The 18081-nt window shown below is 48.8% G+C and overlaps 2 protein-coding genes across 7 annotated transcripts; both read right to left on the bottom strand.

The window, feature by feature from the left end:
* Nucleotides 1-144: 144 nt before the first annotated feature.
* LOC114864457 (uncharacterized) lies at nucleotides 145-10659 on the bottom strand. 5 transcript variants are annotated; one of them, XM_029165319.3, is made up of 17 exons: nucleotides 10169-10659; nucleotides 9994-10066; nucleotides 9519-9627; nucleotides 5665-8263; nucleotides 5101-5552; nucleotides 4772-5027; nucleotides 3655-3826; nucleotides 3292-3447; nucleotides 2632-2768; nucleotides 2392-2543; nucleotides 2121-2309; nucleotides 1949-2038; nucleotides 1785-1874; nucleotides 1585-1707; nucleotides 1360-1491; nucleotides 1133-1249; nucleotides 145-1013 (listed from the first exon to the last, which is right to left on the bottom strand). In XM_029165319.3, exons 7-17 carry the CDS (start codon nucleotides 3813-3815, stop codon nucleotides 903-905), a joined length of 1458 nt encoding a protein of 485 aa, XP_029021152.1. In that variant the 5' UTR covers nucleotides 3816-3826; nucleotides 4772-5027; nucleotides 5101-5552; nucleotides 5665-8263; nucleotides 9519-9627; nucleotides 9994-10066; nucleotides 10169-10659; the 3' UTR covers nucleotides 145-902. The 5 variants fall into 5 exon arrangements, with proteins under 5 accessions (XP_029021152.1, XP_055368458.1, XP_055368460.1 ...); XM_055512483.1 differs by having other exon boundaries at nucleotides 3655-5027; XM_055512485.1 differs by lacking the exons at nucleotides 4772-5027; nucleotides 5101-5552; nucleotides 5665-8263.
* Nucleotides 10660-10942: 283 nt separating this feature from the next.
* On the bottom strand, nucleotides 10943-14775 carry LOC114864458 (uncharacterized). 2 transcript variants are annotated; one of them, XM_029165321.3, is made up of 12 exons: nucleotides 14626-14775; nucleotides 13329-13500; nucleotides 12958-13113; nucleotides 12705-12841; nucleotides 12465-12616; nucleotides 12194-12382; nucleotides 12022-12111; nucleotides 11858-11947; nucleotides 11659-11781; nucleotides 11434-11565; nucleotides 11207-11323; nucleotides 10943-11087 (listed from the first exon to the last, which is right to left on the bottom strand). In XM_029165321.3, exons 2-12 carry the CDS (start codon nucleotides 13487-13489, stop codon nucleotides 10977-10979), a joined length of 1458 nt encoding a protein of 485 aa, XP_029021154.1. In that variant the 5' UTR covers nucleotides 13490-13500; nucleotides 14626-14775; the 3' UTR covers nucleotides 10943-10976. The 2 variants fall into 2 exon arrangements, with proteins under 2 accessions (XP_029021154.1, XP_029021153.1); XM_029165320.3 differs by lacking the exon at nucleotides 14626-14775 and adding an exon at nucleotides 14252-14410.
* Nucleotides 14776-18081: the final 3306 nt, after the last annotated feature.

Raw genomic sequence — 18081 nt, forward strand, 5'->3', positions numbered from 1 at the left:
TAAATGTTTAATGTCAAATGTTAAATGTAAATGTTAAATGTTAAATGTTAAATGTAAATGTTAAATGTAAATGTTAATGTTAATGTTTAATGTTTAATGTTAAATGTAAATGTTAAATGTAAATGTTAAATGTTAAATGTTAAATGTAAATGTTAAATGTTAAATGTAAATGTTAAATGTTTGCCGAGTGTAAAACTGAATATTCATGAATGTGCAAGTAGACTCTACCCCTACCCTCAAACAGCGCTGGTCTCAGATCAGAGACGCGAACTCAAACGCCTCAAACAGTGCACGCAAACCCCGCCCACATCTGATCTGGAATCTTTTGTTTTTAGCGTGGACGTAACTTCGGCTAGCTAGTATAGTTAGCCAACTAATTCTGCACCGGCGCCACAGAAATATTCCATTCAAACCTACTTAACTCCCCACTAATAGTGTTTATAACAGAACGGCAGTTTGAAGCGGAGCCTCAGCCCGCACACCTGCCGTTACAGCCCGTTCAATCTCCGCTAACGGGAGGGAGTTGGAGCTGGCGGCCATGATGGCTTTGACTTTAGGTTTCTCTCCAGTATTGTCGTCCACTGATCCTGTTTGAGGCGTTTGAGTATACGTCACTGATCTAGGATCATAGGGGTGGAGTCTACTTAAATATTCAGTTTTGCACCCAGCGATATTTTAACATTTACATTTGACATTTAACATTTTACATTTACATTTATATTTAACATTTACTTTTATATTTAACATTTACATTTAGACTTTTGCACGTTTAACTAAATGTGAGAAAACATGTTGTGTCATTTAGTTAAATGTGAGAAAACTAGTTGTAGGTGCTCCTTTTACATTCGGCACCCCATACAAGCAGAGCTTTCATTCCCCCTTTTATTGTCTTTCATCTTCACTCATTCCTTGGTTGCGTGGAACAGTCCCCATCGCTGGTCTCCACTGTTGGAGCGTTGCAGTTTTTCCCTCCATCCGTTCGCTATAGCTGAGTAGTCCTCCTCAGAGAATTCCTGCAGGGACAGAGGCAGCAAATCAGCTTTGTGTTGGTTCTGCTCGGTTGATCCACGATGCCGTCTGCATCATCTTAACATTGGTTTCAGTTTCCAAGTGTGCTTGTAAGCATGCTAACCTCAGTGAATTCGCCCCTGATGGCCTCTGCTCTCTGCAGCTCGGACTCAATGACCTGCATCAACTGGGCCGTCCGATCCTCTGCCCGGACTTTGCAGAAACCTGCCTCTTCGATGAACTAAGACAAGACAGGCACAAATGAGGTGAAGTGGGAACAGCCCCACCAAGTGGACGCATGTGTGCATTACACGTGGTTCATAAACACCCATCACATGACGTTATACCGACCCTGCCGTACTGTGCTGGGGTGTAGAGGACGTAGCCTCTCTGTCTGACATAGGCCTCGAACGCTGGCGTCCATGGCTTCTCCCTACAGCAGTAGTCACTGATGAGCAGCTGGCCGCCGGGCTTCAGCCACGACTGGACACAACATGACAAACCATGACAAAATACCACCTCAACGACTTCCTCAGAGAAGAGCTTGGAAATGGTGACATTGCGTCAGTGTCTCACGTGGAAGCGCTTGAAGAGAGCCAGTTTATCGTCTATGTGCAAGATGGTGTCTCTGCTGTAGATCACGTCGAAGGAGCCTTCGGGGAACGACCTCTTGGTGGCATCAGCCACCTCGAACTGGACCTGAGGAGGAACATGAGCCATCAGAGACCTGGATGGGAGCAGCTGCGGAGTCCTGCCCGTCGGGCTTTTAGACTTACTGATGGTAGCTTCTCATTGGCCGCCCTTTGCATGGCGATCTCCACCATGTTGTCCGACAAGTCCAGGCCGAGCACTTCAACGCCGAAGGTCTGAAAGGCATCGTAAAAACCTTGATTATAGAGTGAAGTTCTTCTAGCATCACTGTTGTTGCCTCCTACAGAACCTTTGCCATGTAGAAGTCTCCTCCACCGATGCCACAGCCCACATCCAGGACCTTCTGGCCGGGCCTTAGGTTTAGCAGGTCCACAAACTCCTGTAAACACACACATCAGGAAGCTGTTTACTTTTTCTGACTTCTGCTCTCCTCTGTGGTCGTCCCCAGGTTCAGGTTCTACCTTGGTGGTGCTGGGCCCGCCGGTGCTGACGTATCCAGCCCCGAACATCTTCTCGTAGCGCAGGATGGCGCGGCTGGTGTACTGCTGGTTGTCCAGGAACTGCTGGAAGGTGCTGAATCCGTTCTGGGCGCTGGAGGAGCGAGGGACCTTCTCTAACAGCCAGCAGATTTGATTTGGGTTGTTTTTCATCTGGGACAGAAGAAGGAGGGAGCGGCATGTGTGATTTGTCCTTTCCTTTTACATAGAAGCGTGTCATGTGGTGTGACTCTACCTCAACGTAGGTTTGAACTTTCTTCCTCAACACAATGTCAAAACCGAACTTCTGTTCAGCCTCAGGCTCCTCCACTTGCAGTGACGTGACCAGGTGGCTGTACTGGGCGTCAGTGCGGTAGCAGGTGGGGTTCAAGTCCCTCTTTATGTCACCTTAACAAGCAGCAACAGCGGTTTCTTCTAATTATTGTCTTTGACCTGTAATGTGATGAGGCAGAGAGGCTGTTTGTTGGATCAGTACCTGAGCGGTGGTTGCAGGACTCTCTGAAGAAAAGGAAGCCGCCGGGCCGCAGCCAAGCGAGGATCTTCTGTATGAAGGATTTGACCTCATCATCACTCAGGTACATCAGCAGCCAGTTGGAGAAGATGAAGTCGATGCTGAGGAGCAGGAAACATAAACATGAATCTAATACGACAACAACACTTAAACAAAGTAATATATAGTTCTTCATTTAACATATATAAATGGCCTGGTAGCGCAGTTGGTAACGGTTCGGCTTCGGAAGGCAAAGGTCCGCGGTTCGATCCTTGCCTCCGTATCAGGTGTGACCATGAGCGAGTCACTTTACACAAGCTCCCAGAGCGCCGTTCAGTCTGGCAGCTCACTGCTCCCTGAGGGGATGGGTCAAATGCAGAGAAATCGCCTGGTAGCTCAGTTGGTAGCGTGTCGACCTCGGAAGGCAAAAGGTCTGCAGTTCGATCCCCCGCCTCGGCATCAGGTGTGTCCCTGAGCAAGACACTTTGCGCTGACATTCAGCGAAGTCAAAATTCATTCTCTGCATTTGACCCATTCCCCATGGGTCAAATGCAGAGAATGAATTTCCCCACTGTGGGACTATTAAGTGTTAATTTATTTATTATTATTTATTTAAATGGAAATCTATAATATATTAACACGCACCTGTTGTCAGGGAAGTCCAGCTTTGTGACGTCAGCCTGGATGAAAGTCGCGTTGCTATGGTGACCGTTGTCCTGTCTGTTCTTTTCTATAAAGCTTTCCATGAAGTCCACAGCTGTGACGTGTGCAGCTCTGGCCAGCAGGTGTCTGGTGTATCGACTGTGGGGATATCAGTAGATGCTCAACATTCTTCCGGCCACCCACATTTCTACGTGTCAAGTCTAATAAGCAGCTCTGTCGTATCACTGGCCCCCACTTAAAGACCAGGTCAGCGTGAAACTCCTTTTTCTCCGATTCCGGAGCGATGAGCGCCGACCTTCACACCCACGCTCGCTCACACCCCTTACTTCAGATGGGGGCTCTCACCCGATGCCTGCGCCCAGCTCCAGCACTCTGAATCCATCCAGCGCCGGCAGCATGGACAGAATCTCCGGCAGCTCATGCTGAGTCATCTCCTGGGCCCGAGAGTCCAGCATCATCTCCTCCACGGTGGCAGCCTTGGAGTGCTCCTTCCAGAACTTTGTCATCTGGTCACGGACTGTGAAGCACAAAGATGAAGTGAGACCAACAATGTGTCTGTGTAGATACTAATAATAATAATCATATATAATCATACAAGAAGTACCTCATTGTAGATTAAACAAAGTGGAACAAATCAGAGAGATGAGAAGAAAACCCTGACAATCAATTCTGTCTTTAAAACAGAACCATCCATATTTTCTCTGAAATATATGAGCAAAGGTCAGAGACCCTTTTTGTGAATTCTTGATCGGTCAGTTCAGAACCAATTGTGGCCCCGGGGCCAAATGATCACGATTAAAGGTGTAAACACAACATAAACAAACTCAGCCTTCGTTAAAAACTAAACACGCGTTAATGTTCACGTGCACGTGGATCTCACAGATTGAGGAAAAGCGGAGCCAAGGGTACTGATCAAACCACACGGTCTTTGTATCTTGTAAACTTTGTATCGTCACCATCATCATCATCATCATCATCATCATCATCATCATCATCATCATCATCATCTTCATCTTCATCATCAGCCTTAATCACGTCATAAAAGCTCACGAGTAAGTTGTCTCACCGACACCAGATTCTGTGTCTACTCTGTCATGTTCCATGGTGGTCAGATTATCCTACAACTACCATTCAGTGCCCCCGATGGGATGCCTAACACAGAGGTAATGCTTTGTAACTAGTTTATGGAGCATGTCCTTGATGGTTCCCTGCGTAGGACTCTCAGACAATGTTTTTGCTGCCAGACTATGATTTCATTGTTGGAGTTGCGTTTGGAGGCCATGACGTGGGAACGAGAGGGTTTGCCAGCCAGTTTTAGGGAGAGGAGTTCATCCCTGCCCTCTGCATATGGCCTTCAATACAGTGTGCAGGGTGGCATTCAGACTGGCTCTTTTGCCCGGGCAGGGGAACCCACTTTGGGAGATTTGATGAAATTACAACAAGAACAGTTGAACCAACTTACGCAAACTGTAGCATCCTTACAAGCCCCGCGCCTTTCAGGTAGAAATTGTCAGCCTGGCCACCATCCACCATCCCTGAGAGTTTGTTTGCAGAACAGTTCGCCCCCTTGGGGCAGGAGTGTCTTTGTTTATGTAATTGGGTGCGGCCAAGGACAGCAAATGGCTTGGCCATCCTCTACATAGTGCATAGGTTATGTCTTGTTGTGGGATTTAGTCGTAAAAGATTCACCTGGCCCTTTGCCCATCACTCCTGGTTTCCTGGGGATGAATGTCATAAGGCGGTGTTATAAGGAGCTTTTTGGATCATTAAGGGTTTCCCTGTTTAAATCACCTGATGTGCTGCAGGCACCGCGTTCAGTCCATGATGCTCTGCAGAGATGCCATGGGCGAGGAGATAGCAGGCCTAATGTTCTCAATGACATGGTGCGGGTTCGAGGCAGACAACCAGTGCGTGTGCCGGGGGACACTATGAAATTGGTTGCTGCATTGTCATCAGTACCAACTGCATTACTAGAGCCCCCTGAGGTTGGGTTACCGGATGGACTGCTGCTGTCATCGTGTGTAGGGCGGGTGGTTCGAGGCACTGCAAATGTGCCTGTGGCGAACGTGGGAACAGTGGCTGTCCTTCTGTATCCTCGAACAAGCCTTGGTAATCTTGGCAAGGCTCAGGTAATTAGCCTCCCTGCAGGGGTGTCAGAAGAGCGAGCGACACTGGCAACTGTCAGTGGTCAGTGTGTTGTTCCCACCGTGTTTGACAAGGTGAGGCCCTTGGATCTGTCAGCACTAGGACAACATGATCAGGAAAAGGTCAGATCCCTGTTACAACGATATGAATCAGTGTTTGCCTCAGATGAGCATGATTCGGGTTGTACCAACCTGCTCTCCCACAACATACCTCTGCTCGATGATTTGCCGGTCCGACAACGGTATGCCGTATTCCCCCGTTAAGGCATTTAAGGCTCATATTAACCAGCTTTTGGAGTGGGTGGTTCGGGAAAGCAGCAGTCCATATGCTTCTTCCATAGGGTTGGTGCAAATGAAGGATGGCGGTCTGCGCTAGTGTGTAGATTACCGCCTCCTTAATCACAAAACCCGGAAAGATGCTTTCCCCCTGCCTCGAATTGAGGAAAGTCTGGATGCGTTGGCTGGAGGCTGCAGGTTTTCCACTCTCGATATAGCCAGTGGCTATAATCAGGTGCCGGTGGCAGAACAGGACAGGCCAAAAACGACATTCTGTACCCTATTTGGGCTGTTTGAGTTTAATCGGATGCCGTTTGGCCTGTGTAATGTGCCAAGCACCTTTCAGAGGTTGATGGAGAGAATGTTTGGGGACCAGCAAGGGCAGTTTCTCCTGTTATATCTCGACGGCATCATTGTTTTCTTGTCCTCCATCAGCCAACATCTTCAAAGACCTGGGTCGTCTTTACAATGAAGGACTGAAGGCAAAGCTTGAAAAGTGTGCATTCTTTCAGCGGGAAGTAGGATACCTGGGCCATGTCATCCCCGGTTAGGGAGTTTCTACGGATCCCAAAAAGGTTGAGGCAGTGTCTGGATGGAGGCGCCCTCAACAGGTGTCTGAGTTGTGCACATTTTGGGGTTTTGCCAGTTATTATCGCCACTTCGTAAAGGTTTTACGAAGTTGGCAGGTCCTAGGCATCGTGTAGTAGCCGAGCTGTCGGGCAAAGGGGCTAAAAGAGGCTTAGGCCAAGCTCTAGCCTCAAAGTGGACCCCTCAGTGTGAACAGATCTTTGAGGGTCTTAAAGCCAAGCTTGTGTCTGCTCCAGTGTTGGCTTATGCAGACTTTGGTTGCCCCTTTCTTTTGGAGATCGATGCCAGCCATGATGGGCTTGGGGCTGTCCTCTCGCAAGAGACAGCCAGCGGGGTGAAACCAGTGGCGTTATATGGATAACTATAGCTCTATGAAATTAGAGTTTCTTGCGCTCAAATGAGCCATGACCGAGAAGTTTAGGGAGTATCTTTAGGCCCACAAGTGTTTGGTGTATACAGACAATAATCCTTTGAGCTACCTGCTGACTGCCAAATTGGGGGCAACCGAGCAGCATCGGGCATCTCAGTTAGCTGCATTTGAATTTGAAATCAAGTACTGCTCAGGCCGTACAAATAAAAATGCGGATGCTCTTTACCGGCAATGCACCACCAAGCTGGAGCCTGAGACTATGTGGCTGCCCAGCACTTTGGTCCCTGACGAGTTGCAACAAGGCTTGCCCGGAGATCCAGTTACATCAGTCAGCCAATCAGTGACTTCTGTTCTCCCGTCTCACTCTGTCTCTGACGTGCATTCGTTGCAGGAGAGCGACCCTCTGTTGAGAGACGTTCTTCCATTTTGGCACCGGAAAACTCAACCCGCTCCTTCTGAACGGCAGTCCCTTTCTGAGCCTGCTCGGGCGCTATTGCTCCAGTGGGACTGCCTAGTAGAAAAAGACAGGTTTCTATTCCGGCGGGTCTATTGACCTGATGGGGGAGAGGAATTTTTGCGGCTACTTTTGCCTGACGCCCTTAAGCAAGAGACCTTGTGCCAGCTGCATCAACATGGCCACTAGGGTAGGGAGCATGGAACTAGTTTGGCAGCGGTGTTACTGGCCAGGTATGCCTCTTGACATCAGGAACTGGGTACAGGCGTGTGAGCGGTGACACAGACACTAAAGACACAGGACAGGCACCTCATAGTTTTTTGGGACACCTACTTGCCTTCTGACCCAATGAGATCCTTGCTATCGACCTCACCTTACTTGAGCCTTCTCGGTGTGGGCGGGAGAATGTTCTGGTGATGACAGATGTCTTCACAAAATTTACGATAGCAGTTCCTACACGTGACCAACGGGCCTGCACGATGGCCCAGGTACTAGTTCTGGAGTGGTTCTACAAGTTTGGTGTTCCTAGTGGCTACATTCAGATCAAGGTAGAAGTTTTGAGAGCGCTTTGATTAAGCAGCTTTGCTTGTTGTACACTGTGACTAAATCTCGCAGCACACCCTACCACCCAACGGGGAATGGGCAGTGAGAATGTTTCAACCGCACTTTTCATGATCTTCTGCGTACGTTGCCTCCCTCACAGAAGTGGGACTGGGTTTCCTGTTTACCTCAGGTCCTCTTTTTTTTATAACACTACGCCTCACCAAAGTACTGGAGAGTCCCCATTTTACTTGATGTTTGGACAGGAACCCAGGCTCTCCATTGATTTTCTCTTGGGCTGAGTGGAAGAACCACGTCCAGGGGAGGTACATACAGGGTTGGGTGGCTAAGCATTTTGACTGCGCACGAGAGCAGGTACTTGTTGCTGCGGCCCGTAGAAAGGAACGATATGACCTGCGGGTACGAGATCAACCCCAGCAAGTTGGTCAGCGGGTCTATGTTAAAGAGTGTGGTGTCAGAGGGCGCCATAAGATCCAGGATTTGTGGAATCCTGAGGTACATCAGGTTGTCAAGGCTCCTCTTGAGGGTGGAGCAGTTTACACCGTGGCACCCGTACACCACCTGCACAAAGTGAAAAGAGAACTGAGAGTTCTTGAAGTGCGTTGCCAGGCCAGTGGAGGTTGTTCCTCCACCAGAGCTGCCACCAGCTGCACAGGATCAACCTGATGACCCTCCGGACGGTAAACTTTGGGTGTTGGTATCAGATGTCCAGCAGCCTATTGCCAACCCGTTGCCTCTGAGTGAGTCGGCTGGTGCTTCCCAAGTCCTCGGCTCTGCTTCGGACCCATTACCATCTGGGCCCTAGCAGTCATCAGTACCAAGCCAGTCTGATACTTACGAATCATTGCTGCGCCGCACTTCTCGGTCCACAGCAGGTCTCCCTCCTCCCACGCCCAGTAGATAGGCAAGTTAGTGCTCCTATGAGCAGGTCAGTAGAGTCTGTCAAGCTCTCAAGTTGTGTTTATTAGGCCCTGGTTGTACTTGTAAGTGGTTTCATCGTCGGGACGACGATTTAAAAGGCCAGGGGTAGATGTGGTTGTGTGGAGGCTTGCCCCACCCACCTGCCAGGCAAGATTGGAAATAATTGGCTCCCCGGGAGGCGGGCCGAGCTAGTGCTTTTAAGTGCAGGTGAACACCTGATCAGGTCACTTTGTTGGCTTGTGGCTGGTGCCCATGAGCGCAGGTGAGCACCTGAATAAGATCCTTCGTGGTTCATCCGTGGCTGCAGAGGTGCGTGGTATAGGTAAGAGGAGCTGCTGTAGGTGTGGTGATGCGGGGTTTTGGTTCCCCCCCGAGGCACAGCGCTTATGAGCTACTTATGAGCGTCATAATAAAGGCTATCCGGGCTGGTATTAGCTCGAGTCGCGGCGGGTGGTGTTCAGGTAACCCTCAATCCCTCAGTTTCTCTCTGCCTGGTAGTTTACCGTGTTTTTTTAATTTAGCGCGCCAGCGGCTGGGGAGTGCAGAGTCTCGCTGGTAGGCGACAACTGTGGGGGCAGCGACTGGGAAGCACAGTTGCACTACAATCCAAACTACTGCTTTGGTTCTGAAAACCACAAGTGACCCACGGGTTTGTGCCCTTCAACGACGCCAGTGATTGTTGGCGTGTGGGTGAGTGTGTGTGTGTCTGCGCATTATAACTGTTGACTCATTTCTATTTTTGTTAAATTAGTATAGTTGTTATAAACGGTTGTTTGGTTTTGCTTTGGTTTCTATTTTGTTCTTTTGTTTATTTTTGATGGCTGTGGTTTTGTCCCATGCATGGTGTGATTTTGCTTTGTATTGCTTTTGGGTGTGCGTATACGACTTAACTTACCTCGTTTGCTGTTTTTATTGAGCAATTCATTTTAAAGAATACATATTGTCAATTGTGAACGTCCTCCTCTGCCTCCCCTGGCGTCCTTTCCGTGTGGGCTCTTGCCGCCCTGTCACAAGTACAATCTGGTTTCACAACTTTCACTAATTCAGTTTCACTCTATTAAAACTTAGGAGAACTACATTTGACGCTTGCTTTTGCCTAATCACCTTGCCCACTGTGTAAAGTGCCTTAAGATAATTTTGTTGTGATTTGGCGCTATATAAATTAAATTGAAATTGAGGTGAGTCCACCTCAGACTGCACATGTACACGTTCCACAGGTACTGACGGGCAGGAATAATAACGTTCTGAATATAAAAAAGGAAGTCCAGCACCAGTGCAAACAATAACACGTGGAGGCCACTTTGAGCACGACAACGGAAGAGTACACAAAAGTACAAAAGTACAAAAGCACACAAAGCTGCAGGGAGTACCTTTGAGCTCTGGCACCGCGCTGAAGGGCCCGGCGTGACTGGTGGAGTTGCTGTTCAGGAAGGATGGGCTCATCTGGAAGAGAAAGGTGAAGAAGTGAGTCTGTCAGTGTCACCCTGCGGCCCCACGCTCCCCCCGCTTCGCCCCGCGGAACCAGAATCCACTCATAAGACTTACGGAACTTGAGCTGATTCCATGCTCGCTTAACCTCGCCATGTTTCACAACTCCAGGCTCTGCTGGAGTTTGTGGACCTGCTGAACCTGAAGCGCAGAGACGCTGCCAGACGCGGCGGTGGGCGTGACGCTGCGTCTTCGAGGAGAAGAGGAAATCACAGTCACGCAAACCTGCCGTCAAAATAGTGGCGCTCTTATCCTGGGTCCCCCAGTGATTACAACACACACACACACACACACACACACACACACACACACACACACACACACACACACACACACACACACACACACACACACACACACACACTGGGAATAACACAAAATGAAAAATTCACAAAATTCTCTTAAAGTGTTGGTACTACCTGTAACTAACAATTATTAGTCACGTGACGGGTTTTAAAATTACGTGACATGTGTGCGGAAAACAAACTGTGTTTGGGCTTCGCACCTTTTGTTACTTTAATTAAACTGACAATGCGTCACTGAGGTGGGGGAACAAACTTAAATGTTGTTTTTTTCAAAATGGAAGGGTTGGGCACGTAGTAAAAGTATGAGTCTGACAAGTTTGCATCCGTCAGCTGTAGGAGAGCTGTACAATATGTTTGTCCTCGTAAACCATCACAACCAGATCAGTTCTGAACATTTCTTTGACCATTTAATGACCAGGTTATGTTTAAGTTATTTGGCACATTGTAACAATATCACAAATTTTTTCTAAACCCATTAAATGCATATCAAAGGCAAACGCTTAGAGAATAAGGACACAAGCAGAGCTTTCATTCTCCCTTTTATTGTCTTTGATCTTCACTCATTCCTTGGTTGCGTGGAACAGTCCCCATCGCTGGTCTCCGCTGTTGGAGCGTTGCAGTTTTTCCCTCCATCCGTTCACTATAGCTGAGTAGTCCTCCTCAGAGAATTCCTGCAGGGACAGAGGCAGCAAATCAGCTTCGTGTTGGTTCTGCTCGGTTGATCCACAATGCCGTCTGCATCATCTTAACATTGGTTTCAGTTTCCAAGTGTGCTTGTAAGCATGCTAACCTCAGTGAATTCGCCCCTGATGGCCTCTGCTCTCTGCAGCTCGGACTCAATGACCTGCATGAACTGGGCCGTCCGATCCTCTGCCCGGACTTTGCAGAAACCTGCCTCTTCGATGAACTACAACGAGACAGGCTCAAGTGAGGTGAAGTGGAAACAGCCCCGCCAAGTGGACGCATGTGTGCATTACACGTGGTTCATAAACACCCGTCACATGACGTTATACCGACCCTGCCGTACTGTGCTGGGGTGTAGAGGACGTAGCCTCTCTGACTGACATAGGCCTCGAACGCTGGCGTCCAGGGCTTCTCCCCACAGCAGTAGTCACTGATGAGCAGCTGGCCGCCGGGCTTCAGCCACGACTGGAGACAATATGACAAACCATGACAAAATACCACCTCAACGACTTCCTCAGAGAAGAGCTTGGAAACGGTGACATTGCGTCAGTGTCTCACGTGGAAGCGCTTGAAGAGAGCCAGTTTATCGTCTATGTGCAGGATGGTGTCTCTGCTGTAGATCACGTCGAAGGAGCCTTCGGGGAACGACCTCTTGGTGGCATCGGCCACCTCGAACTGGACCTGAGGAGGAACACGAGCCGTCAGAAACCTGGATCGGAGCAGCTGCGGAGCCGGCCCGTCAGGCTTTTAGACTTACTGATGGTAGCTTCTCATTGGCCGCCCTTTGCATGGCGATCTCCACCATGTTGTCCGACAAGTCCAGGCCGAGCACTTCAACGCCGAAGGTCTGAAAGGCATCGTAAAAACCTTCATTATAGCGTGAAGTTCTTCTAGCATCACTGTTGTTGCCTCCTACAGAACCTTTGCCATGTAGAAGTCTCCTCCACCGATGCCACAGCCCACATCCAGGACCTTCTGGCCGGGCCTTAGGTTTAGCAGGTCCACAAACTCCTGTAAACACACACATCAGGAAGCTGTTTACTTTTTCTGACTTCTGCTCTCCTCTGTGGTCGTCCCCAGGTTCAGGTTCTACCTTGGTGGTGCTGGGCCCGCCGGTGCTGACGTATCCAGCCCCGAACATCTTCTCGTAGCGCAGGATGCCGCGGCTGGTGTACTGCTGGTTGTCCAGGAACTGCTGGAAGGTGCTGAATCCGTTCCGGGCGCTGGAGGAGCGAGGGACCTTCTCTAACAGCCAGCAGATTTGATTTGGGTTGTTTTTCATCTGGGACAGAAGAAGGAGGGAGCGGCATATGTGATTTGTCCTTTCCTTTTACATAGAAGCGTGTCATGTGGTGTGACTCTACCTCAACGTAGGTTTGAACTTTCTTCCTCAACACAATGTCAAAACCGAACTTCTGTTCGGCCTCAGGCTCCTCCACTTGCAGTGACGTGACCAGGTGGCTGTACTGGGCCTCAGTGCGGTAGCAGGTGGGGTTCAAGTCCCGCTTTATGTCACCTTAACAAGCAGCAACAGCAATTTCTTCTAATTATTGTGTTCAACCTATAATGTGATGAGGCAGAGAGGCTGTTTGTCGGATCAGTACCTGAGCGGTGGTTGCAGGACTCTCTGAAGAAAAGGAAGCCGCCGGGCCGCAGCCAAGCAAGGATCTTCTGTATAAAGGATTTGACCTCATCATCACTCAGGTACATCAGCAGCCAGTTGGAGAAGATGAAGTCGATGCTGAGGAGCAGGAAACATAAACATGAATCTAATACGACAACAACACTTAAACAGAGTAATATATAGTTCTTCATTTAACATATATAGATGGAAATATATAATATATTAACACGCACCTGTTGTCGGGGAAGTCCAGCTTTGTGACGTCAGCCTGGATGAAAGTCGCGTTGCTATGGTGACCGTTGTCCTGTCTGTTCTTTTCTATAAAGCTTTCCATGAAGTCCACAGCTGTGACGTGTGCAGCTCTGGCCAGCAGGTGTCTGGTGTATCGACTGTGGGGATACGTCGGATCAGTAGATGCTCAACATTCTTCCGGCCGCCCACATTTCTACGTGTCAAGTCTAATAAGCAGCTCTGTCGTATCACTGGCCCCCACTTAAAGACTAGGTCAGCGTGAAACTCCTTTTTCTCCGATTCCCGGAGCGATGAGCGTCGACCTTCACACCCACGCTCGCTCACACCCCTTACTTCAGACGGGGACTCTCACCCGATGCCTGCGCCCAGCTCCAGCACTCTGAATCCATCCAGCGCCGGCAGCATGGATAGAATCTCCGGCAGCTCCTGCTGAGTCAGCTCCTGGGCCCGAGAGTCCAGCATCATCTCCTCCACGGTGGCAGCCTTGGAGTGCTCCTTCCAGAACTCTGTCATCTGGTCACGGACTGTGAAGATGAAGTAAGAAGAACAATGGGTCTGTGTAGATCCTAATAATAATAATCATATATATTCATACTGAGTAGAAGAAGTACCTCAGTGTAGATGGAACAAAGTGGAACGAATCAGACAGATGAGGAGAAAACTGACCATGACAATCAATTCTGTCTTTAAAACAGAACCATCCATATTTCCTCTGAAATATATGAGCTTTTTTTACACACATGAGACTTCAAACACATTTATGTGATACATTAAGATTTTGTCTGGTATAGTACTGTCAACTGTCAACAAGTATTGACCAGAACTTCTGGGTCGAACCTGTAGCGGCATAGTGAAATCAGACAAAACGGTCAAAATCAAATCAAATCCCTAAACTCTCAATGATGAAGGCTTCAGCCCCATTGCGTCATTCATCAGCTCGTCACAAGCGCGAGTAAGCACCGGTCCGCTGCTGGGATATTATGCAACAGGCAGCGAGGATGACGCAATGACGATCTACCGGACTAAAAAAAATAAACTTCATCTCCTGTGGCCCCGGGGCCAAATGATCACGATTAAAGGTGAAAACACAAACTCAGCCTTTGTTACAAACTAAACACGCGTTAACGTTCACGTGCACGTGGATCTGACAGATTCGGGAAAAGCGGAGCCAAGGGCACTGATCAAACAACACGGTCTTTGTATTTTGCAAACTTTGCATCATCATCATCATCGGCCTTAATCACTTCATAAAAGCTCACGAGTAAGTTGTCTCACCGACACCAGAGTCCGTGTCTACTCTGTCATGTTCCATGGTGGTCAGATTATCCTAACTTCCATTCAGTGCCGGTAAGTGGTTGAATGATGAGCAGGCCACCGCAGCCTCTTCGTAGTAATGGGCAGGTTGCCCCTCGCGTGCGCGCCCCTTAAATAACGGGACAGCCGCCGCGCGCAGAGGAGGAGGTCGCCAGGTAGCAAACTGGCCACTGGGATGCGCCCAACGTGAGGGAATGGGAGGAGAGGGAGCGCGCGTGAATAATCAGCCGGGGACAAGGGTCCGGAGACGCTCACGGAGGGAATTCCCCTGACGACGTGCACACGTACAGTAACAGGGAGCTGGACCCTGAGTCACGGCGTAATGTGACACTCACGTTTCCTGGGGGTCGATGGCTGCGTGGTGTTGGATGGCGCGTGGACTGAAAAGAAGGGTCTCCCTCGCCGGCTCGCGGCCCGGCCCGGTTGTGCTGACGCGCTGGAAATGTCCGGTGGCACGCGCGGATTGCGCAACGTCGCCTCGTGGCGCGGCTGAAAAGCTGCGTGGCTGAACGCGCGGGGGCCGGTCTCAACCCGACAGAACAGCGTTCACAGGACACGCACCATTATATGTGGGACAACAATCACACTATGAGCGTGTGTGACCATCCTAATACATACAGTGTGGATTTCCATTCAACCCCTGTGGAGAAAACCACGTGCAACAGGGTCTGGTTGTTTTTGAGGACGTGATGCTGAGAACCTGACTTTCAATGAGTTTGATGGTGAAGATGTGGAATTAGCGCATTTCCACAGTGATGACATCTTTGTTGAGCGGCTGGTTTTATTACACCTGCTGTGATCAGATAATGAAGCCGTGCCCTGCTCCAGTGGGCGGCGCCTGTAACTGGTGATGGTTTTCGCCACAGTGCCGTCAGCTCATTGGCTGCGAACATGTCGCTTCATCAGCTCCGCGCCGCTGCTTCGCTGCAGTGGTTTTGTCCACTCAGTCCCTGCGCGAGCGTCTCTCTCCTCATTTCCCCAGTGTGACCTGCCGAGGTTCACTTTAACTGGCGAACTTTGATTTGTTGTTATTGTAATTGCGCCAAGGCAGCGCGGAGAACTGGGTCAGACAGGTGTCCCCGCTCCAAGCAAACACTGAGGTTTGATTCAGAGGCGTGTGATGCAAGAAGGCGCGTGTGCTGGTTACGCGGCTGCAGCAGACTCTAAAGCAGCAGATGCACACACTTATACGAGACAGAGGAGGATGTTTACTCTCCCCACTGGAAACAGCAGTTGTTCGTCTGCCACCTGGGACTCATCTGGTGTGAAAGTGCCACAGTGTGGTTTGTTTGTGACTTTTTGCACACTTCCAACACAACCACAGGCAAAGTTCACCTCTAGTCAGCTTATGCAATAGTCAGGCTGTACTTAAGGATCAGATGGAAAACTCCTGAACATGAGAATTAAATGTGCTCTACATGATTATGATATGTCAATACAGATAAAGATAAAAACATTGATCCATGTCATCACAAGGATCTAGAGCCCGAATGACATGAATGAAAGAAGGGAACATTTAAACATTTACTGTTCCCTGACGAACGGTAAGTCATGTTCTGTACTGAGAAACAAACTGACCTGTGGCTGCATCAGTATCTGCACCGGCCATTTGACCTCTTTCCTATGAAAAGCCCATAAATGATCACCCAGGGATACTGTTGTGTAATTCTAATTACCTAACTAACTAGGTTAAACAAACGAGCCGCGCTTAAATCACGCTCCTCGTACAGGTTTATAACTTATGACAGCGAGAAAAAGCCTTTTTATTGAACCTACATGATGATATAATAAATATAATAAACCCCTCCCTTGTTTTTTTTTTTAAGTTTTTCATTAGTTATCCTAATCATAATATTCCTGTATTTCAACACATGGGGATAGTTTGACAAACAACATATTTAGGAAGTGTCATTGATATAAATAGACAGAGTGGATTATTATATAATCCAATAGGATCTGATCAGAGCATTATTAGAACTTTACTCCGCACCGAGATCTAAAAGGCAAAGCACAAACAATTGTTCTCTCATCCACTAGATGTCAGTAAATGCCAGCAATGAAACAAAAATCTACTTTTACTGTAAAGAATCTACTCATGAGCAAATACTATAAATATTACGCATGGCTTATAGGAATGCAGTCATTCCATCCACTGCAGCCTCGTGTTTTCTGTGGCACATGGTTTAAAGAACAATTTGTCACACTCATTGGCCGATGATGCACGAAGGGTTCACTTGAACGTGTCGAGGCTTTACATTTGTGAAGCGGCGTAATGATAACAGCCCGCTGTGATCAGCACCTATAAATATTCATCAGGCCTTTCGCGCGGCGGCTGTGTGGGCTCGTGTCTGTGCACCGTGAACACCGTCCCCTGAGGCACACGAGCGCGTTTGTTCATTTGAGGAGCACGTTCTCCAAACAATCACACTGAGAATCTCTCCGTGAGTGACTGTCGCTGCTGCTGTTTTACAGTAAGTGGAGGAAAACAAGGACGTGGCCTATTAGACGCGACGGGCCCGACGGAGGCAATAAAGTAAATGCACTTCACTTGAACTTGAGTGCAGGAGACTCGTCAGTGGCAGCAACAGAAGACGTATTTGCACATGAAAGATCCATTGTAAGTGTCATAAATCCCTTTCAGGTTTCCCACGAGAGACGTTCCGCAGATAACGCCGTACTGTTTGTGGCTGCGCCTCCACAGACGCATCGCTGCGCCTGAAATGCCTTTTCATTCTGCGCGCTGCTCGTTCCGCCGCGTCCGCGTTTCCGCCTTTTGTCCGCTCCGCTCCGCTTCGCGCGTGAAGCGCGCTCGGAGCCGCGCTCCCGCTGGAATCGATTGAGCTCCGCGCGGACCGTCGGTGTCACGCGTTCTGCTCTGAGCCCGTTGTCGACCCAAGGACAAACGCACACACAGACAAAGCAGCTGTCGGCACCGTCGTGTCTCCTGTCACTGGATTTAAAAAAAGTCAGATTTAAAAATTATAAAGACTCGACTGTGTCAGGATCTCAGAAGCTTTTTTTCCACAATGGCCCATGAAGGATGCGTGGACGGATTTTAAGCAAGTGCCCGAGCGTTCCCCAGGCGAATGAGCGGCAGCAGCGCTCCCCGGAGGCCGCCGGGCTTTGAGCTTGACTGGAGGCAAACGCTCACCTCATAATCCTTCACTGAGGGACGGGGACGTGATGTGAGACTGTGGAGCGGAACAGTGGGTGAGGTCAGGCCCCTCAACAACAACTGTCAACACCGAAGGTGCCCTTGAAAAAGACGTTTATTATGAAGTGCTGTGTTTATTACACGACAAAGTTCGGAATAAACGAGTAAAAAGATGCTCACAGCTGCACGGCCTATATTATATGACCCACTCTGAATGCTTCCACAGTATAACAACAGTCATTTGTTCATTTAAGTTACAGGCTAGTAAACATTTAACCACCTCCATTCATTTCTAGCTGTGCCATCTCACATTATTGTTCATACCCGTTTCATCAACTCCACTATTGGAGTCCATCTACTACTGTCTACTAAACAGCGTCTCTCAACAGACCTTCAGCCAACACCATTACTACCATCCCATTAGGTGAATTCATATCAGGGTTTCTAGTAATAAACTTGAAACTCTTCCTTCCCAGTCTGTGCTGTACACATGCAGTGCACACTGCGGTGCAGCAGGTGGCAGTGTTTGCTTTGACGTTGCAACTAAATCAAAGTGAGACGAGAGGAACCTTATTACATCTGTCGGCTGATTGCTGGGATTATTTATTGACCTTGCATCGTACTTGGTGCTTGAGAG

The sequence above is a fragment of the Betta splendens genome, chromosome 10 (assembly GCF_900634795.4).
Source record: "Betta splendens chromosome 10, fBetSpl5.4, whole genome shotgun sequence".
NCBI classification, from domain to species: domain Eukaryota; kingdom Metazoa; phylum Chordata; class Actinopteri; order Anabantiformes; family Osphronemidae; genus Betta; species Betta splendens.